The sequence below is a fragment of the Acartia tonsa genome, chromosome 2, assembly GCF_053477335.1.
Source record: "Acartia tonsa isolate MP-2025a chromosome 2, ASM5347733v1, whole genome shotgun sequence".
Lineage (NCBI taxonomy): Eukaryota > Metazoa > Arthropoda > Copepoda > Calanoida > Acartiidae > Acartia > Acartia tonsa.
The window spans coordinates 20,794,827-20,817,942 of record NC_137261.1 but is presented as its reverse complement, the minus strand read 5'-3'; the positions used below and the strand labels follow the sequence as shown (position 1 = coordinate 20,817,942).

Below are 23,116 nucleotides of genomic sequence, written 5' to 3'. Positions count from 1 at the left end.
TAAAAGGACGTAAACCTAGGACTTTGGGAAGTTTGTCAAAATTGATCTCTAAAACGGCACCGACTTCGCCCCGCCTTGAGGCGAAGTCGGTAGGGCATTTTCAAGCTTCGAAAAATCGATGACGTATTGATTTTATTACAGCATGCCCAAAAGGTAAAAGTTGCTAAATGTAATAAAGAGTATGCACAAAAAAAATTATTAAGATAGGTCAATGTTTTCTACCAAAAAAAATAATTTTTCCGAAGTACGCGAAATTTGACTTTTTTTTTCGAAAATTTTTTTGATAAAAAACATAAAAATACTACTAGAAAAAATAACTTTTTATGACTTTAAAGGCCTGATCCTTAAAATTCAGGCAATTTTGAATAGATTTGGCCAAAAAAAAATTTGTTCTATTAGCAAAATTTCCTAAAAAAATCAAGTTGAAAAAAGAGAAAAGTTTGGCAAAATCTGTGGTCGATTTTCCAGCTTCAAAAAACCTATGACATATTGATTTAATTACAGCATGCCCTAAAGGTTAAAGTTGCTAAATGTAATAAAGAGCATTCACAAAAAAAAATTATGAAGATCGGACAATTTTTTCTATAAAAAAAAATAAATTTTTTCTAAGTACGAGAAATTTGACTTTTTTTCTCGAAAATTTCACTTTTTTATATAAAATTGAAAAAGTTAGTATAAAAAGTGAAAAAACCGAATTCGCCCCGCTTCACTTTTAGTCGATTTAAGAAAAAACTATACAAGCTTTTTTAAAGTTTTAAACGGAAATGGATAGCCTATTAGATTCTTAATAAGTCCCCTGAAGACGTCTAAGCTCTAGCTCTTACCAGTTTTTGTCCAACTTACCGTTTTTCCGACCGAAGCAAAAAAATCGAAAAAAAAAATTTTTTGTCGTCCGACTTTAAGACCCAATAAGTACCCTAAAAATTCATCTCACAAAAATTTCATTTTATACTTTTTTGTAGGCAATTTAATAAGGAACAAATTTGATTTTATGTTTTTTTCTGTCAGTCGATTAGAACATGGAGAAAAATGTCATTTAATGAAGGTGGTCAAAAAAATACCGACTTCACCTCAAAACCGAGATCGCCCCGCTTTACCCTATATAAAAGATTTAATATGAGATTTTCAAAAATAATACTTGTTGAATCGTACTAGTACTTTTTATATTTTGCTTACGCAGTATCAAAATATTATATAATAATCATTAAATCATATTTTTTATAGGATTCATACATTTATTCATTTTTTCAATTCAATCGGGAATATAAAAATGTTCAATACTGTAGGAAGATTGGGAGGAAGATTAATTATGTTAATGATAACTGATTAAAGGGGATAGGGCAATTTAAAAAAAATTTAGGTAGAAATTTTAACAATCATCAAAAATTAATTTGATGAACCAATAAGACCCCCCCCCCCCATTACATGCCAAAATGTTTCAGTGCTTTCACACAAAGTGCCGGTTGAGCACTGATAAGTTCCTCCTCCTTCCTCTTTATTTTTGAAATTAATTGAAAATAAGGCAAAAGGGTATGTTTTTTAAAAAAAATTTCTCCTAAACCTGTAAGGCTACCTATTACTCAAAATACCCTAACCTAACGTGACCTAAAATAAAAAAATACTTTACAAAACCCCCCTTCCCTCTTTTTTTTATTTTTATTTTATAATGAGGGAGGGAAGGATAAGTATGCTTACTTCGTGTTTAAGTGCCACTATTTTAAATTCCTAAATTCTTGCCTGTCCTGTTCTACAAAATGTCATGCCCAATGCATGATTTTTCTTAATTAGAATGAATGATTGTTATTTCAGACATAGCCTAGACAGTGGCAGTGCATTCTGTGCCTAGCCTCGCAATATTTACCCTCTAACCCCCCATCAGACAACAACCTCATACTACCCTTTCTATTTTTATTATATAAGGGTGTTTCTGTAATTTAGCCACTATTATAATGCTTAGAATAAACAGCTAACAAAATTTACTTATCCGAATGAAATATTAATACTAGCTAACAATCTTCACTAGTTTGGATTTTATTGCACTAAATATTTCGTTTAATTGCTAAATAACTTGTAAAGGTTTTGTGATTTTTTAAAACTATACAATACGTTTTTTGCTATAGTAAGTTCATTTTTTTAGGTATAATTATAAGAATACTAAATCTGGGGACATTATAAACCACAGAGGGTGTCCCATCATTTCTGCATATTGTTTCATATTTGCAAGTAAGAGTTAAAAATAAATTAAAGTGTTTAGTAGTAACAAAAGAGAAAGGGGCAGTTGTTAATATTTTGCAGATTTAATTATTGCATAAAATGATATTAGGATTAATTTTACGCAAAAAATAACGCACCACTACAGAGCAACCAATAGTGCAAACCATTGTCACTAGAAATGATAGGAAATTAATATTATACAAATGATCTAAAAATAGTCTGGTCCAAAAATAATCCTTAATTAGTTAAATAGGAAAAAAATACAAATACTGATTTGTTTATTTGTTACAATTGAAATAAAATCTGAATACGAGTTTGTGGTAACTCAAATTCTATAGCACAATAGTCAGTTCTTTTTAGTAAGATCATAATGGTTGATTACTCATTTTATTTAGAATTATTATTTCACAGTATGTCATAAAGTGGATGATCTAATCCTGAGGGCTAAATAAATACCACACACCTCGATATAGGGCTCGGCAGCTGCATCCTAATTTAGTCAAATCTTCATTCATTAATGTTAATAAGCAGTCGAAACAAGCTAAAAATGCAGTCGCCCATTAATCGCAATATTTAGAATAATTTGCAGCTGTGGTTTCTAAATAACGTCAGCACATTCATTGCTGTTATTTTTATGCAGCTGCCGATATCTTTATGGCAAGCCGTCCGTATGTTATTGATCCGCAGCCGCCAATTGGCGGCTGCCAAGTCGTGTCTAGATTGACAGATGGAAACACATGTTATTTGAAAAAAAGCTAAAGTTTTAAACACACAAAAGAAAGGACACACGTACATACACACAGAAAACTACACACACTCACAAAATCACACTGAAATTCTGTTGCTATTTGCTTTAGAATATAGGTCATTTACCACTTGTAGAGTTAAAGGGACGTTTATCTTTTATAAAAATAAAAAATCAGGACTAGGAAGAGAACTTTTTATACCTAAAAATCGTTTTATTATCAGACCATTTATACAGAACTTTTTAAGACACATATAGGTACCATAATAAAGTGTTGGTCGCTTGGTCTATGAGGCACTTGTAACGTAATTCAAGCTACTCACTGGTACTCAGCGCCCTTTAAGAGAGTATATTATGTTTAGAACGAGATAATTATATATAAAAACAAAACCTAAACAATTGAGAACAAAATAATCTTAATAAAAAAGAATAATGCCCCTTTTAAATGAGTAAACAAATGAAATAATGTAAATAAAGCTAAAGAGTTGATAAAAAGCGAAAAGGTCGGTAGAGTTCCTAAAATTCCTTATCTTTACTGCTCAGTACAAATGCAGGAATAAATTCTAATGTGCAAGGGGTAGACTGTTTGTCTGTCTAAAAATATCATTAGTCAAAGGACAAATTCGGTTCTCCTTTAAAGAAAAGCAACATTTAGATCCTAAGAAGGTTTAAGCTAGTTTAAGAAAGGGGGGGGGGGGGTGGTAAACCATCCTGTTCTAGTACAACTTAATTCGAATAAACCAATCAAAAAGTAATATATATTATTTTCTTATGATTAATACTGATATTTTTGGTTCCCTTGATAAAAATAGGATATATTCAATAAAAAAATATTTTTCATATAAATATTCTATTAATAAAAGTAAATAAATAGATCTCTAGAAATGTATTTGACATTATAAGGTCATCAAATATTTTCAGATCTAGGAATGTTGTAAAAAACTAACAGTAATTAGTTCAGAAAAATCCAGTTTTACTCAATTTTTTTTATCTTTTTACAAAATATTTTGTAGATATAGATGTCGCTAGTGTTAATAGTGTGAAAATACTCGTACTACACCAGAGAACTCTAGCGGGAGAAAGTTCATAATTTAAAGTTGCAGTGAAACAAAACTTTTTTACATCATTCATTGTAAATTAGTATATTTAGGTATTATTGTTTAAGCTAAATTTTTTAAAAAGTATTCACATGCTTTTAGGCCAAAAACTCATAATTCATAAATATTTATTTTTAGAGATTTGAAAATGTTTGTAATTTATTTCAACCTAAAGGTTAGCTATATAAATAGCTAAGATTCATCAAGAAATAGAAACCTAAACACCTAACCTCATTAATAAGTCTCGAAACTACTAAACAAGGTAGAGTTTTATAGCCGGGAGCGCAGCAATGATAACAAAAAGCTTTAATAAGACTTGGTACCCCCCATCTTCCAAAGAGAAATCACCATGGAAAAAAAAAACACCCTCCGTATTTTATGCATGTTAGACTGTAATATCACATTTGACAAATCGACACTCTAACAATAGCCAATTCTCCAACAGACAAACAGACAAAGTGACATATAAAATAGCGTCATTTTTAGAAAAAAATACAGACTTAATTGAAATATCACTTCAAACGGAAGATGAAAGGTGTACATAGTTTTCAAAGGATAGGATAATCATTCCAAAAACTATACAGGACAGATTTATTAGTAATCTTCTTATTTTAGTAATATAATCTTAAGCTATAAGTATACAGCCACTATCTGTGCGGTCAGTCAAGTTAAGTTACTTGATAATAATCACCACATACTATTAATAGCTATTGTAATAATGTTTATTAAATTTCAAAAATCTTAATCTTAATGAGGATAATCTAGACTAGCAAAATATTTAAGGTTCGATTGTGGTATCCAAACTTGATTTAGGTAAGGAAAATTTGCTTTAATCTCCTAGGACATTCAAAAAACTTGTAATTTCTCCTATTTTTTTTCTTTCAAAAAATATCTCTATCCGTAGTAGTCGGGCATTCCTTAGACATGTAAAAGAATATTTCACAAGATCTCTCCTTGACCGCAATTTATCTTCAAGTCGAAATTTCGGGTATAAAGGTTTTCAAAAATTGATCATGATATTTCAAAAGCTCCATAGATTTTTTTCTGTGTTATTAACTTTTAACAATATTGAAAAGATTAAACCCAGTTCAAAATATACCTACTGTAGATAACAAAAATTTGTCTTTAAATCTATCATTAAAATATACTTATGATTTCAATATATACCTATTAAGATTTAAACAATTTATCTTTAAACCTATTTACTTATACATGTAGTCCATGAAAAATGAAAAGAAAACATGAAGTAAAAGTGTGTCAAAAACTGCATTAATAACTCATTACACTACCCCCTAATTAAGCCTCAAAAAAGCAGATTTATATTTTTTTTTAAAACTGAAAAAGGTCATTTAATAAAAGGGCGGATTGTCTTTTAGGTGTTGGATCGCTAAATTGTTTTATAAAACGACATAAACCTAGGTCTTAAGGAAGCGAAAGCGCTCAAAAAAAATAATGGATCCGCAAATTGAAGGCACTGACGTTGACAATGTGTTTAATGAGAAATATCTCAAAAAATATTATCTTATCTCACTAACTAAATACTAAAATATTCTACCTTTTAGTTTTGGTGACCAGCGCAGTATGCTCTAAAACCTTGACTTGTTTCAAGCTAGCCTGTCCACCTGTATTCATATTCTTGCAAGTCACCAGTCCACCAGAATTGCTAGCAGGGCTGACAGATCCAACCTGCGAGGTTGGAGGAAATACAACTGCCTGGCCCTCCTGATTTTTAAGCATAACTATCTGTGTACCATAAAGACATGGTGTGTAGCTAAAGTAAGGGACGTTGTTATTGGTACAATTAAACTCATCATGTTTCACAGAAGATCCGGGCGAAAAAACGTTACAGATTTGGCAGGTTTCAACAACAAAAGGATAGGGCTGTTGATTGTTGTTGTTGTTCGCCCCCGTAGGGGTTAGGGATCTTTCATGGACAGGGGATAAATCCTCACAGCTTGTACCAACATCAGTTTTCATAAGTGACGCGGTTGCCCCTGAACACCTCTCCTTGAAAGTAGGGCTATTAGAGGTACATTCTTTGCTTTTAGATCCATTAGGATCAGAATCAATGACGCTGTTGGGTGGAATAACAGCACATGGTTTCAGCTGTTCAGAAACTGGTTTAGGGCTAATGCTACGACGTTGGACACGATACAATAAACTCCTGCGCCTTCTGGATGTTTGTTGGTTAACTTCTGGAATATTATTATTGTTATAGAAATGTTGCTGCTGTGGTTGTTGTTGTTGATAGTAAGGATCCATAATGGGATTTATATTGTTGTTGATTTGTTGTTGCTGAGGCTGTTGATAATAACCAGCTGAAGGTTCAGAATAATTCATCACAGGTAGGATACTTCCATCTTCTGTTAGATAAACAAGATTCTGCGCAAATCCCATTTGATTTCCTGTTGGCTTCAGATTGTTATAGTTGATTTGCTGTTGATTTGATAGAATGGAATTATTAACAGGGTCATTTATTATGTTGTAGGTAAAGTTATCATTACTTCGCATCATATATTGGCTTCCATCTATTTCTGGAAGGTGTATTGTATTTGACATGTTATTGTTAACACCAGAAGGATAGGGTAGGTCTTGATAGACTTGTTGCTGATGTGGCATTTGATACATCTGTCCACCACATCTTTGCCTGACAGGGCTAGCCACCCGAGAACTGGTTCTGGGTACACTTGATGAAGTTACAACATGATGGCCACTATTGGAATGAACACTTCCATTTGATCCCATATGAATGTGATGGCCTGATTGAATACTGCTGTTGGATCCCATCGGGGATATGGCTGGAGAAAGGTTGTATGATCCTCTTGCGGAAATGGAAGGCGGTACAGGGGATGAAGCTCTTGATGTTGGAAGAGAGTTAGCTGGAGAAATAGTTGTGACAGTGGTTGTCAAGTCAGGCTGGGATACTGAACTAACCCAACATAAGTTGGACAACCTGGACAACTTTCTCATAGGAAGACTACCCTCCAAACCATCAGTAACCTGCCTATGATGCGCCAGCAGATTTTCATTCAAGCTTGGCATGGACAATGAGGTATTAGTCAGGTTGGAGGTATAAGGATAGACAAAAGAACAGGGGAGATATTGGACTGGCTTTTCACGAGGTTGTTGTTGTTGTTGTTTTGAAGTTACATTTGTTTGAGTTGGAGGCATAGAGTTGTTGAAGATTGATGTGTTGGCCTGCATAGCTGGCTGACTGCAAGACCTTACCAAATTTTTATTCCATAACAGTAACAAAACAAAGGGATAGGAAAAGTTTTGTGGTAATGTTAATCAATTCAAATGTTTCCAAATTTTGACTACTGAATGTTGTATACAATTGGATGAATAAAATGAGGTAGGTTAAAGATTAAAAAAATAACTATGTTAGTGAAAAAATTGAAGAGCAGCTCGGCTCCAAACTAAAATGCACAAAATATGATGCAAGCCTATGATAGATTTCTCTACAAATGTCATATCATATGGATAAACAACTATGTGACCAGGGATAGGTTTAGATATATTTAAGAACAACAATATAGAGCAGCTGCGTTCATAATAAGATAAGAAAATTGGATGATCTACTTCAAAGATAGAAAAATTCAGCAAGTAATTCTAAATTAGGCAAAAACTTAACTTGATCTAAATTAATTTAAATCCTATTTACAGAATCTTTAAAATATGCCTGTTCTGCTTTACCGATTGTAAGTACATTAATCAAAAAAAAAAAGAATAGCATATTCCTTATTTTCTTTTATCAGTTTGTCTTTTCTTTAGCTGTTCTGGCATTTGTCTCAATTTATGATCTTTGCTGTAAAATAAAGATGCCATCCTTATCTAATAGAATCCTTATTTCTAATCCCCTAATATGACATTTAGCATAAGAACTATGCAACAAAATTACACAATAGATTATTGTTTTTTAAATCCTCTAATATTTATCAAAATTTTTCATCCTTTTTAATGACATAAATGTCAATGCTTCAAAATTTTAATATTTCAAAGTTATTGGTAAGAACCTTTAGATGTAGCTTTTAATGTAAAATAAAAATAAACTAGACAAAGAGGGTATGGTAACTAAAATTGCCCCCCCCCCCCATCCAAAAAAAAATAAAATCAATTCTATATCTTTGGTAGCTTAAAACTATATGAAGTGGAAAAAGTACACAAAACAATATGCTTCTACCTGGCCCCTTTCCCAACCTCCAAATATTCTATTTTCATCTGCATCCAATTTTTAACATATAATTTTCAATAAGTTCTAAATTAAGCACCATTTAATACCATTTCAGGAAAAACAAAATCATTTTTATTACTTAAATAGCTTTTAAAAAACTAAGAAAAAGTTATGTTCCCACTGATAAGCTTGAAAAGCTAACAAAAGAAGACAGTAGAAAATAAACACACATCAAACTTGGTGTTCCTTCACTTCCCTATATTATTATACTAATTGTGTACTATATTTGTAAACAAAGACACAACAGAATAAATGATTATAGGGTCTTTACTGCTGAGGGTAAAGTAAAGGATATGGGCCTGCAGTTTGTCACAGGGAGGGAGCGAATATTGGACTGTTTATTACCCTAGTCCCCAAAGTTTTAAAACAACGTTTTCTTATTCGTTGGGTTATCAACTTTTGGTACTTTTATTAAATTTTGATCGGTTGGTTTATTAAGATGAGTTTTCGAACGTTTCAACTACAAACTGAATCTAAAGGAGGGAAACTTTTATGTATTATCATTGGGAATGTATATTAATTTATTGGTCATGGTCTTTTCCCTTTAGATCCCTGAGTTTTGCTACTTTGATAATTTAAAGCATGTGCGGAAGTTAAGGCCCCGACATCAAACTATGTCTATATTATCTTAACACTAAAAAAGCCTTTGCTCTGAACTTTGAAAGTGATAAGATTCTTAAAAGATTTCTCCTTATTTTAATTTGAATGATTATCTCAGGGCCCCCTCCCCACCCCAAAATAAATTTTAACTTTCTTTTTTCAAGGAAGCCTTGCTGTGGCCATTTCTAATTAAAGATCAAGACAGTGATATGGCCACTAAATTTAGCCCAAAAAGGGGGGGGGTTTTAATGCAACCATCTCGTAATCAATGTATAAATGGCACTTAGAATTCGAATTTTGATCTGAAATTTTGCATGAGTAATCCTTGGTAGGTCTATTTTCCCTAAATCGAACAAAAAGTTGGAAAAGTAACGGCTGGCAGCTGGCGGCTCAGCCGTTTAGCCGTTTTTTGCCTATTTTCAGGGCAAATTCATCATTAATTACGTAGGAATCAACTTTTAAAAACATATTTTTGGTTTATTTCATGTTAAATGATAACAATAACCATTTTTTAAATTTCTAGTACCAGCTGCTAAACGGCTAAAACCGGCTGAAAACGGCTGGGAGCCGCCAAGAGTATGAAGAGTAGATAGGGCATGTGACATGTCTAGGGGTAGGTTTTTATGGTTGCTGAGCTCAAAAATGCTACCAAAAATAGTGGCGGCCCATCCATATGGCAGCTGGGTAACAGCTGCAGCTCAGCTGGGAGCGGCCAAGAGTAGAATCAGTAGATAGGGCTTGTGACGTGTCTAGGGGTAGGTTTTTATGGGTGCTGAGCTCAATTCTACTACAAAAAATAGAAGCAGCCTATCTATATGGCAGCTGGGTAACGGCTGCAGCTCAGCTGGGAGTGGCCAATAGTAGAATGAGTAGATTTAGCTTGTGACATGTCTAGGGGTAGGTTTTTAAGGGTGCTGAGCTCAAAAATACTGCTCAGAATAGTGGCCACCCATCCATATGGCAGCTGGGTTACGGCCGCAGCTCACCTTTAAGCGGCCAAGAGTAGAATGAGTAGATAGGGCTTGTGACGTGTCTAGGGGTAGGTTTTTATGGGTGCTGAGCTCAATACTACTACCAAAAATAGAAGCAGCCCATCCATATGGCAGCTGGGTAACGGCCGCAGCTCACCTTAGAGCGGCCAAGAGTATGAAGAGTAGATAGGGCTTGTGACATGTTTAGGGGTAGGCTTGTGACATGTCTATTGCCTAGGGGTAGGTTTTTATGGGTGCTGAGCTCAAAAATGCTACCAAAATTAGTGGTGGCCCATCCATATGGCAGCTGGGTAAGAGCTGCAGCTCAGCTGGGAACGGCCAAGAGTAAATTGAGTAGATAGGGCTTGTGACGTGTCTAGGGGTAGGTTTTTATGGGTGCTGAGCTTAATACTACTACCAAAAATAGAAGCTGCCCATCCATATGGCAGCTGGGTAACGGCCGCAGCTCACCTAAGAGCGGCCAGGAGTATGAAGAGTAGATAGGGCTTGTGACATGTTTAGGGGTAGGTTTTTATGGTTGCTGAGCTCAAAAATGCTTCCAAAAATAGTGGCAGCCCATCCCTATGGCAGCTGGGTAACAGCTGCAGCTCAGCTGGGAGCGGCCAAGAGTAGAATCAGTAGATAGGGCTTGTGCCGTGTCTAGGGATAGGTTTTTATGTGTGCTGAGCTCAATACTACTACAAAAACTAGTGGCAGCCCATCCATATGGCAGCTGGGTAACGGCTGCAGCTCAGCTGAGAGCGGCCAAGAGTAGACTGAGTAGCTAGGGCTTGTGACGTGTCTAGAGGTAGGTTTTTAGGGGTGCTGAGCTCAAAATACTACCAAAAATAGGGGCGGCCCATCCCTAAGGCAGCTGGGTAACAGCTGCAGCTCAGATGGGAGCGGCCAAGAGTAGAATCAGTAGATAGGGCTTGTGCCGTGTCTTGGGGTAGGTTTTTATGTTTGCTGAGCTTAATACTACTACAAAAATAGTGGCGACCAATCCACATGGCAGCTGAGTAACGGCTGCAGCTCAGCTGAGAGCGGCCAAGAGTAGAATGAGTAGATAGGGCTTGTGACGTGTCTAGGGGTAGGTTTCTAGAGGTGCTGAGCTCAAAAATACTAACAAAAATAGGGGCGGCTCATCCACATGGCAGCTGGGTAACAGCTACAGCTCAGCTAGACAAGTCACAAGCCCTATGTACTCATTATACTCTTGGCCGCTCCCAGCTGAGATGCAGCTGTTACCAAGCTGCCATATGGATAGGCCACCACTATTTTTGGTAGTGTTTTTGAGCTCAGCACCCATTAAAACCTAACCCTAGACACCTCAGAAGTCCTATGTACTCATTCTACTCTTGGCTGCTCCCAGCTGAGCTGTAGCTGTTACCCAGCTGCCATGTGGATTGGTCGCCACTATTTTTGGTAGCAGTTTTGAGCTCAGCAACCATAAAAACCTACCCCTAAACATGTCACAAGCCCTATCTACTCATTCTACTCTTGGCCACTCCAAGGTGAGCTGCGGCCGTTACCTAGCTTCCATATGGATGGGCGGCCACTATTTTTGGTAGTATTTTTGAGCTCAGCACCCATTAAAACCTAACCCTAGACACCTCACAAGCCCTATGTAATCATTCTACTCTTGGCCGCTCCCAGCTGAGCTGTAGCTGTTACCCAGCTGCCATGTGGATTGGTCGCCACTATTTTTGGTAGCAGTTTTGAGCTCAGCAACCATAAAAACCTACCCCTAAACATATCACAAGCCCTATCTACTCATTCTACTCTTGGCCACTCCAAGGTGAGCAGCGGCCGTTACCCAGCTGCCATATGGATGAGTTGCCACTATTATTTGTAGTATTATTGAGCTCAGCACCCATAAAAACCTACCCCAAGACACGCCACAAGCCCCATCCACTTATTCTACTCTTGGCCGCTACCAGCTAAGCTGCAGCTGTTACCCAGCTGCCATATGGATGGGCTGCCACTATTTTTGGTAGCATTTTTGAGCTCAGCAACCATATAAACTTAACCCTAGACATGTCACATGCCCTATCTACTCATCATACTCTTGGCGGCTCCCAGCCGTTTTCAGCCGGAGCTAGCCGTTTAGCAGCTGGCACTAGAAATTTTAAAAATGGTTATTGCTATCATTAATGAATTAAACCAAAAATATGTTTTTAAAAGTTGATTCCTACGTAATTAATGATGAATTTGCCATGAAAATAGGCAAAAAACGGCTAAACGGCTGAGCCGCCAGCTGCCAGCCGTTACTTTTCCAACTTTTTGTTCGATTTAGGGAAAATAGACCTACCAAGGATTACTCATGCAAAATTTCAGATCAAAATTCGAATTCTAAGTGCCATTTATACATTGATTACGAGATGGTTGCATTAAAAACCCCCCCCCCTTTGGTATGATTAAATTTCTGTATTATTCCTCTAATACGATAATTACGAAAAGGTCATTGAGATTTTTAAAAATTTCAGTTTAACAAGAAAGAGAAAAGGTTGAGGATTAAAAAAAATTATTCTTGGGGTGCCATATCACCATGAATTATTTAAAGGTTTAGGTGACCCATAGCACATTTTAAGATGAATAAAAGTATAATAAAAAGGCGGAAAAGGGGGGGGGGTAATTAAAACAAATAAAATTAATGGGAAATTGCTGATTTGTCTTAAGATTGAATTTATTATCAGTAAAAAGAAAGTTTATAGCTTCTCTTACAGTAGGTTAAAACAGTTTACACAAAATAACATACCTTAAATAAAGAAAATCATATGAAATAATGATAAAATTTATCACGAAACCTCATATAATAAGTAGTTTTTAATATTAACTAATTTTCTTCCGATGTTAAAGCTTAGAAAAGAACTGTTTTTCCTATTTAATGCAAAAAAATATATATTAAATAAATAATTTTTCTCCTTGCTATAAATCATTGCAAATACTTTTAGATTTGTCATTTACGGGGAGTTTTTCTAATCAAACAAAATTTAATTGTTAAGCTACAAAAATTACTGTATTTTTAAGTTTGTGGCAAGAAATCCTATCTCCGATTGTTCTATCCCCGAATAGAAATATTCTTTTCTCGTGTTCATTCGAATTCGGTGGATAAGAACCGGTTCTCATCCATACGAAAAAACTATGTATAACATCGTATTATATCTAGCTTTCTACTAATATAAAAATGCACAATCATAAGATTAAAACCAGTTTTTTCGGGGCTAAAAAACTGGTACATAATTGTACATTCTATATCCGCGGAAAGCTGTGTATAATACGATGCAAGAAATAACTATTCTTAGAACCGTATGTTTCCTTTAATCTCATGTAGTTTTAAAATCCAAAAGAAACATAATTATTAATTATCACAAATCTTAGGATTAATTCATCTTAGAATAATGCAGCTAAACTTTCAAAAGTTTTATAATGAATATAGTTTTATAACCATAGTGTGAAATTATAAGCTAGAAGAAGCCGTATTATATTTTGAATAAATATGCTTAATTCAGTAGCAATGCTTCTCTGCTTGTCTGTCCAACAGATTTGTTATTTGTTGATTGTCTTATTAGCTTATCGTGAATTAAAAGTTTAATATCTTACAAACATTTTAAGATTCAGCTAGATTTCATTCGATGAAGTTTCTAAAACCTGGTATTATTGACGAAATAGATAAACTACGACAAAATGGATGAACACAACCTATCCTTGTTAAATATAATACGTAACCATATTTTTTTAAAAGCATTTAGCATTATGATGATGACGTTTAATTTCCAGGTTTTGTCAGGAAAATAAGGGTAGTACGATGGAGAAATATTCTATTTCCCCCAAATTCAAATATGTGAAATTATATATTTGGGTTTTACAGGTTTGTAGATTAGTTTAACTTGCATTACCATCTCCCTCCTTGAGTTTTATATAAAATAAATGCAAAAGATTGGACAATAAAAAGAATAGGAAAATGATAAAACTATAAAAAATAATACAGCAAAGCTTATTTGAATTCTTTGAAAATAATAAGGATTATTTTTTTTATAATTTTCAGTCATAAGAGAATAATGAATTCTTTTATTAGTTTTTGGTTTTATAATTTAGTGCAAGTTAGTTTAGAATATACAAGGTGATATTTTCTTCTTAAAAAATAATCTTAATTTTTTTGTGACATATGAAAATAAATCAGATTTTTAGGTACTTATTTAACCAAAGACAATGTTAATCTTAATTTTTGTTATGGAATTAAAATCTGCCTAGGTGTATGTTGATTCATCGGGATGGGCGAGGTGATGGCTACTCTGTTGGGCGACACCGAGGCATCCCTAGAGTGGGGCCCGTTCATGGCCCGAGATCTTGCCAGCCTCTTTATCAACGGCTCCTCCTTGTTATGTGGCGGCGACATTTTTAGATATTTTTTGTGGTGTTTCTTTTTTGTTCACTAGAATTCTGAAGTTAGATATAGTTATAATTACAAATATCAAAACAGTTCTATGAGCATTTTAAAACCTTTCTTTTTTAGTCAAAATAAATTTTTAAGTTATTTTTTAAAAATTATATGTAATTGTATGTTTGTATCTATTTTCAGGTGATCTATACATAACTTGTTGCTCCAGCCCTGGCACATAAGGGCCGGGGAGGGGCGGGGCGGTAAACAACCTTAAACCACCTAAATACATGTATAAAGCTTCCCTTAAAAGTACAACTAATTCAGACTATCATTTTTGCGATCTTTAGCTTCAAACAAATTTTTTTTAACATTACTGATATATTTTTTTCTAAACCTTCATTGATGCATCAAATGTGTTTATGTAATATTTAGATTTCTGATAATTATACAAAATATATCTGCAATAATCTATTTTACTTTTATATTTACACAGCTACTCTATAACTTTGGTTAGTACGTGTACGTTTGTCAAACAGTAAGTTACCAACTAAAAGTTTGTTAAAAGCATTGACTAGGTATGACTAGGTTAGTTCTTTTATGCTGACAGATTTTAAAAATTGCTTAGAATAAATGTGAATGTCATACACCAATCAGGTAGATTTGTGCCATTGGGCTAAGTCCTCAAAGCGTTATAAAACGACCAAGCTAATATTGCTTGATTCACTTCTACAAGAGATGCGATTAATAATGAAGATTTTTTTTCTTTGAAATATATTTTGTTATGAAGCAGCAGTAGTTACTAATTTATTAATGTTATGGTTGAGATAGATTTATAACTGTTAAAAGTGCTTTATAAAACAGTTTTCTTATTTGTTGGCTTAAGAAAATTTAATTTAAAAGAAATAATTTTGTGTATCATCAATTTATCGGCCATTGTCTTATCCCTTTAGATCCCTGCATACCAATTCATAATCTTCCTGTTCTATTTTCTAAAAATGTTTTTTTTTAATTGCTTCGCTACTTGTGGACAAAATCGCCCTGTTAGCTTTAAGAAAATCTATTTTTTTAAACCAAACCTAGAAGCCGTAAAAGACTAAAAATTTAAGCCTATCTTCATAAATATAACAAAATTAACTATGCCATTATGTCATAAATCTTTTTATGTAAGTAATTCAAGTTTTAAATCTATGTACAAATAGGTCAACAACGATGTAAGTACTGATATAACGAGGATGACAACATCTAAAGTAACATAGAAAATATCAATATTCAATAAATAATTGTCATGGAATACGGATATTTAATGATTTAAATCAATTTGAACAATTTAATGCTTGGGCGAAATATATCTTTGGTGATCTGGTTAATAATATCCAAAATTAATGGTTCATTTTAATAAAAATCTTATTGTTTTTAGATATTAAGCAAAACAGAAAAATACTTAACACCAAATATTCAATGAGTTAATTACTAAAACTATATTTAGCGTAAACGAATATTTACATCCAAAGGTATTGAATGAAGTATCACATTTTACTTTTATTCTTCATATACGACAGACAGATACTTAATTATACAGTAGCCTTGCTACTTATAAAATGGCAACGTCTAGTTGCTGACAATAAACTGCACTCATTTTTTTGCAATCATGGGGGGCACTTAGTCGTCAGGCTTTAATTTAAAATGTCAATTTTGTATTAAAAGCTATTAATCATAAATGGACAGTACAAAATAATGTTAGATAAATAAAAATAACAAAAATAGCTGCCTGAAAACACTTTTTAAACAGCTAAAAGATCACTTTTCAAGTGTAGCTACTCACGCACACTAAGCTAGTGTGTATGTATAAAAGTACTCTGTGTCTCGCGGCGCACACTACAACACCCATAAAATATATACACTGCATTTAACATAGCTCAGCCGGTGAACTTGCGACTAATATGTACATTTAACATAAGTCTGACTGAAACAGAGGATTAGATTTCCGAAAATATCCGAAATTATTCGGAAAATCATAAAAGACATACTATCTTTAGTACTATATACTATAATATGCTTGTATTTACAAGGAGAGACAAGTCACGTCATTAGTTTATTTTAGCGGCAAATTCACAAATCGGAAATTTTAAACAATATCATTCCACACTTTTACATAAAACTGAGATATAGAGATAAGACAATGGATGATAAATTGCTTTACACTCTAATTTTAGTTGGTATTTATATTTAACATGGGGGAAAATGTTATAGATTAGACTTATCCTTCAATGACCTATCCCTCCCCTATTTAAAAATGCTTACAAATACCTATAGTCAGGACATTATGCTTATGAAACATTCAGTTAAGCTAAGCTTTGGCAATTTTCTACAACTTTCTTCAAGTAGTAAAGGTGGGGCAATTGACTAATGATCATACGATATCCAAAGTTTTATAAGCATGATCTCTTATACGTTGGCTTGTTTGGGCACTTTTAAAAACACAATTGGTTGGTTCAATCTGGCTGTGTCCAAACATTTCAACAAATAATTTTCAACTATAGAAGTTGCACTTTCATTTATATCATTGAGGACGAACATTGATCAATAGTTCTGTAAGATCCCTGCATTAATTCAAGTGGATAAAACATGAAGGACTTAGTGAGTATGGCCTCATTTAATTTTCATTTTATTAATATGAGTTGATGAAAGGTGTCATCCTTGTTTATTTTCAATCTTTATTTTTTTGACCTAATGTCATATTTTTTAGCACACTTCTGATAATGTAAGCAAAAAAACATATGTTGCAATTTTTTTCAGGCAATGTTTATAATTTTTTCACTCACCAAACTTGGGTGGGATGAAAAAAATCACCAGCAGGAAAATTAAATAGGATAAAAAAAAATTTTAACAGAATTTTTTTTTCTTCGGGGAATGCAACAACTTAGCAAAAATAAGTCTCTTAATATCTCCATAACGGCTGAATAGATATTTATATTATTCTGGGTGTCAATTTTAATCAGTCTGTTAATTTACAAAATATTTATAAAGTAAATAATACGCGATTATAAATGGGCTTTCTTGTAAAAAATTCTGCTAAAGAGAAGCTCCAATTCTGTATATGGCAAACATTACCAACGAACTAGTGCAAATATATCTGCAGTGCCCATGAAAAAACTTATTTTCTGACCAGGGGTGTATATTTTCTCCCCCAACCAAAAAAATTGGACAAACAAAATATCAGTATGGTCTGTATGTCCGTCTATCCGTTCTATTTGAGAGCATCGAAAATCATTCAACTAGTATTTAATTTTATAAGAGATAACTAAATGTTGGGTTAAAATTCCACTGACCAATAAGCATCTAATAAAAAAAAATACTTTTTCTTTTAGTCTGTATGTTACAAGATTGAGGCAATGATTTAAAACCCTGTTAAGATTTTCCTAACATAAAGTCACAAAGATCCTGATACACATGAAAAATACAACTTTGAAAATGTTAGAAATTATTGAACCCTGTTTTGAAACTCAAATAAAACTCTGAATTGAAAAAGATGTATCACCGCAACTTTTACTATTAATTATTTAATTATTAACACCTGCATTATTATTTTTCATTTTATAATTATCAGAGAAGTTGGAATGCTTTTAAATAGCGCAGCTACTCAATAACTAAGATCTGTCTGTAAGTCAGTACATCTATAAATAAAGTAACTAGGAGCTATGGACTTTTGCATATATCTTAACTCAACTGCCTTTCATCTTTTTTTATTTGTAAAACCTTTCTAGTGTTCTTTCTAATGAATAAATTTTACTTTTTGTTGATTTCTTTCATTGAAATATATTTGCTTTCGCTGTAAATATTTGCTGTAGGGTAAATTACATACTTACTTAAAAAATAAATTGCAAAGAATCCTAACTACAAAAATAACTTAACTATAGGTGAGTATAGTTTCAATGAAGTCATTGTCAGTTGCAAAAAAACTAGTTTTTAAAATCTGTCCAAAAAAAGGGTTCGCCATATTAACAAGGGCTCATAAACATTTATTAGGATAATCCCACTTATTCACAAGCACGAGAGGGGTCACCCCCTCCCCCTCCTCTCTATTTTTTAAGGTTATTTCATTGGTAAAAAATAAGTTTTAATAGGTATAAACATATTTTTATTATATGGAGATAAGGCCAAGGGGGAGATATTATTATATCTGACCAAATTTTTTTTGTGGAAAATGGGGTTCCACGACAAACGTAAGAGTCCCAAACGTCAGAGTGGAAAAACATCAGAGTGGACAAACGCAAGAGTCCCAAACGTCAGAGTGGGACAAACGTCAGAGTGGGACAAACGTCAGAGTGGGACAAACGTCAGAGTGGACAAACGCAGGATTTTTGGGACAAACGTCAGAGTGGACATTTTATAAGTAAAACGTATGAGTCTCGATTTTATAATCATTAAAGCGCTGCGGCTAGGTAGGCCAGGGTGCTGAGTGCTGCAGCCAGAGTCATTTTCTTTATGATTAGGTTAGGTTAGGTTATAGGCTAGGGGGCCGAGCGCCCGCGGCTAGGCAGGCTAGGGGGCCGAGCGCTGCGGCTAGGTAGGCCAGGGTGCTGAGTGCTGCAGCCAGAGTCATTTTCTTTATGATTAGGTTAGGTTAGGTTATAGGCTAGGGGGCCGAGCGCCCGCGGCTAGGCAGGCTAGGGGGCCTAACTGTCTATTTTTTGTCATATAATTAAAATAGCATAGACTCTGATGTTTTACTTAAGCAATGTCCACTCTGACGTTTGTCCCACTCTGACGTTTGTCCCACTCTGACGTTTGGGACTCTTGCGTTTGGGACTCTTGCGTTTGGGACTCTTGCGTTTGGGACTCTTGCGTTTGTCCACTCTGACGTTTGGGACTCTTACGTTTGGGGTAGGACCGAAAATGGTCTTTTCATAAGCTGACTTGAATGAATTGTTAATTTACCCTTTTTAGCATTTATCTTTTAGCTCCCGCCCCCCCCCCCCCCCCCCTTCTATTCATTAGTGTTGAAATAATGAAACTAGAAAAAAATGGAAAGGCATTTTAATATTTCACATTAAGACAAAACCTGTAAATAAGTAGCATTCATTTGAAATACAGGTATAACTGTTACTTTTTAGTTTGGAATCTTAACTTTTTTGTTAGGAATCGAAACTTTTCAACAAATAGTTTTAATCTACAAAAGTGGATACATTGTTAATCATCGTTTGGGGTGTACATCAATTTATCGCCCATTGTCTTATCACTTATGATCCATGATATAAGTCATTGAAAACTATTTATATTTTAGTGATTCTGTATGATCACTAATTTCAACGCCTTAATTTGAACATGGGCCTTACTACAGTGTGCTTTAGTCATATAAATAAAATAATGACCCATTCTTGAGTATTTCATTCTACTTTTAAACTTTTACGTAAAAAATCTATGCAATTCATTTTCTCGGACTTTTCGTGTGCCTTGCTAAAAATCTGGTTTGGTAAAAAGTACGTTTTTGTTTTAACAAGAAAGACCCCTTTATTAACCTTCTTTTTACCTCATTTCTATACAAAGGGCCAAAAAATCCTATAAATTTTTTTTATGACAAAAATATCAATCTATTTTTGAGCATAAAATACAAATAAAATTCTCATTAAAAAAAAGCTTAATGAAACAATGCTTACATAAAAAAAATTACCTATCATAGACCATTGTACACTTTTGGTAAAAACAGACAAAATGTGTAATTTAAAATATCATATTTATGTAGAAAAAACTCAAATTTAGGTTAACATAAAAACTTTCTTGACTTCAAACACCTTTTATATTTTTAATTTAAGTTATAGAAGAATTTTATCATTTATAAGAAGTAGGCAAGGGGGGGGGGATTTTACACTTATCGTAACCGTTTAGGTTTTACTAAACCTTAACTAAATTCAGACAAAAAATGGTGAATAAGTATAATTTAAACTAGTCCTCAAAAGAATTAAGTGGCTCTTTATATGGGTTAAAATTGCTACCTTAAACTAACTTTCATAACAAACCTCATAGGCAATTACGAATTTTCACCCTATGAAATAAAAAATGAAGATTTAAACCAGGCAAATTAACATTCAGACACTAGCATGTAAATTTAAGGAAAAATACAGAAAATCTTGATTCTAGTGGAAAATAAAATTAAACAATTTAGACACGCACATAATGCTTCAGTTGTCAGGGAGGAATAGGACATTGGGATGTTTAATACAGTAGTCCCTAAAGTTTAATGATAACGTTTTCATATTCGTTGCCTTTAGGGACTTCTAATGAATTTTGATTGGTTAGTTCATTAGTTGAGCGTCCAATAGTTTCAACCACGTATTCTAATCTATAAAAGGGGTAATTTTGTGTATCATCATTGGGGATGTATATTAATTCGTCGGCAATCGCTTTTCCGTTTAGATCCCTGTTCAGTTGTAGTAAAATGTTTAGGTATGCAATCATTTCCGAACATTGTGACAACTGCTTTTCATTTCATTTTCGTTTTCATTTAATCCTATTATACAGTGTGTTTTTTTTTATGAGAACTTTTTTGAAAGCAATTTTACCCCACTTATAGTTATCAGAATTTAATGATTAATGGCTTATTTTCTTCGTTTTTTAAGGCAATTAATAGAACAAAAAAATATTTTAGTTTTTATTTGAAAAGTACAGTAAAATCTAAAATTCAAAACTTAGGTGTCAACATCTAAAAATGGTTTTAGCGCATTTTTCTTATGCTCAAATAATCAACCTTTTGCAAGAATGGCTGCTAAACACTTCAAAGTTGAGATATAGAGCTAAAAATGTATACAGATACTATTAGGGACATGTACTAGAACATATCAAAGTTTGAAGGTCATATCTCAACCAGGGAGGGAGTACTGGCCCCCCAAAGTCGACTACAGAAAATCCATTTTTTAAAGAAAAATGCGCTAAAACCATTTTTATATGTTGACACCTAAGTTTTGAAATTTAGATTTTAATGTACTTTTTAAATAAAAACTGAAATATTTTTTTGTTGTTCTATTAATTGCCTTAAAAAACAAAGAAAATAAGCCATTAATCATTAAATTCTGATAACTATAAGTGGGGTAAAATTGCTTTCAAAAAAGTTCTCATAAAAAAAAACACACTGTATAAAGTATTAAAGTTTTTTTGTCTGAAGCTAAAGATCTTAATAACTTCTGAACCGATTGGGTAAGTTATGAACATGTGCAGAAGTAAATGCCCACCAAAAGTTTTACAATAAAATGTAGTGATATCAGTATTGACAACTTAAAATATAAAAGATTTAATTAAAATCAAAATCAGTGCAAGGGACAAACAAGAATAAATATTATAAAATATATAAACTGGCAGATGTCCTACCATAATGCATATGGAGTTATACCATCGAGTCTCGCACTATACATGCAAAGAACCCTAAGAACAATAGCCTAAATCCTACCCTTGCATTGCCTCATATTTAGCATCTTTGAAATTTATGAAACAATTTGTCCAGCTGTTTTCAAGACACACAACTTACTGTTTGTAATTAAAGATATATAAGATTTCTGTTCTGTTTACTTAAAAATAATGTTAGTAACTTTGCTGCGCTACTAATGGAAAAATTTACCATCTTTAATCCCAAATTAAATTAACTAAAATAACTTTTGTGCAGACGCTAATTTTAAAATAAAGTTTGTTTCAAGACGCACAAAAAACAAATTATGACAAAAACTTTATTATTAGCAAGCTTATAAATACAAAATAATGAAATTTTCTAATTTTAGAATGCAAGTCAAAAATTTATTGGTAAACTGTTTATTAGTACTGAATGAATATTTATTGCCCAAAAAATATTCAGTGGACATATAATATAAACTTTATAAAAGCTGCAAATTAAAAAAAAAATTCACGAAATCAAATCAATTAAACAATGAAAGAATAATCATTATATTAAGTAGAAAGACGCATTTATCATGATTTTTTGTGGGGAGGTAAATACAAAATAGATTTGTTGCAGTCCCGTACTAACAGAGATGGAGGGATTTGTCAATAAAAATAAAATCTTTTAGATGTTTAAAAGGTTAGGGGAAAATGAGAATTGAAGTTACATTATCTTTTACACTATACCCAAATGCATGTTGTGTCACAAATCAGACGCTTTACCAGGGTATCTTAAAATCAAAGGTATAGTACCTTTCGTGGCAACGCCTCTTGAAGGGCGTTTCGTCGTATTTTCACATTAGTTTTTATAGGTTAGGTTAGGTGATTGCCCCGCAGGGTTAGGTAATTGGCCCCGCAGAAATAGGTAAAAGCCACTGTGAAAATACGACGAAACCCCCTTAAGCGGCATTGCCACGGAAGGGACTATACCAAAAATATCTAGTTAGTTAAAATTATTGCAAGAAAAAATCTAGACAACATTTTGATAAATTACATTTCTCTTATTCCTAGCTCATTGCAGATATAATTCGCCAAATTTTCGCCATTTGGATGAGTCAATTTGCAGTTATTTTGGCAGGAAGAGTTGTATACTGCAGCTTTGATGAAAGGGATTTAAGGAAAGGGTTGTCTGCATAAAAAAAAATTTCTAGTTACAAATAAGTTGAACTTGAAAAAAAGATGAAAAGGTAATCTTTAATTTATTAGTAAGTCCTAATTTTCTTTAACTCAAATTAGAAGGAATATCAATTTATCGCCTGTTGCCCTATTTCTATATTATAAACTAGCGGCTGCGCCTCTAGCATCTAAATGGGGGAAGACAAATAGCTTAAAACCATTCCAAGGCTTAAATGAAAAATAAAATAGCTTAAATCCATCCCGGAAAGTATGGCAAGTTCAGTAGTTATGAATATAAAGCTTCAGGCAAAAAAAACCTTGCTAATTTTTAGA

General features: G+C 33.4%; 1 protein-coding gene across 2 annotated transcripts in view; it reads right to left on the bottom strand.

The window, feature by feature from the left end:
* The window catches only part of LOC145306614 (uncharacterized), a 127,288-nt gene that overhangs the window by 73,778 nt on the left and 30,394 nt on the right, over positions 1 to 23,116 (bottom strand). Inside the window, exon 1 of one of the 2 annotated variants that reach the window (XM_080148844.1) lies at positions 5,612 to 7,286. The exons of the other annotated variant lie outside the window; for it this stretch is intronic. Within the exon in view, the coding sequence (XP_080004970.1) occupies positions 5,612 to 7,260 (1,649 nt within the window). The 5' untranslated portion in view covers positions 7,261 to 7,286. Of the gene's footprint in view, positions 1 to 5,611; positions 7,287 to 23,116 lie in introns of those variants that run through there. 2 annotated transcript variants of the gene reach the window in all.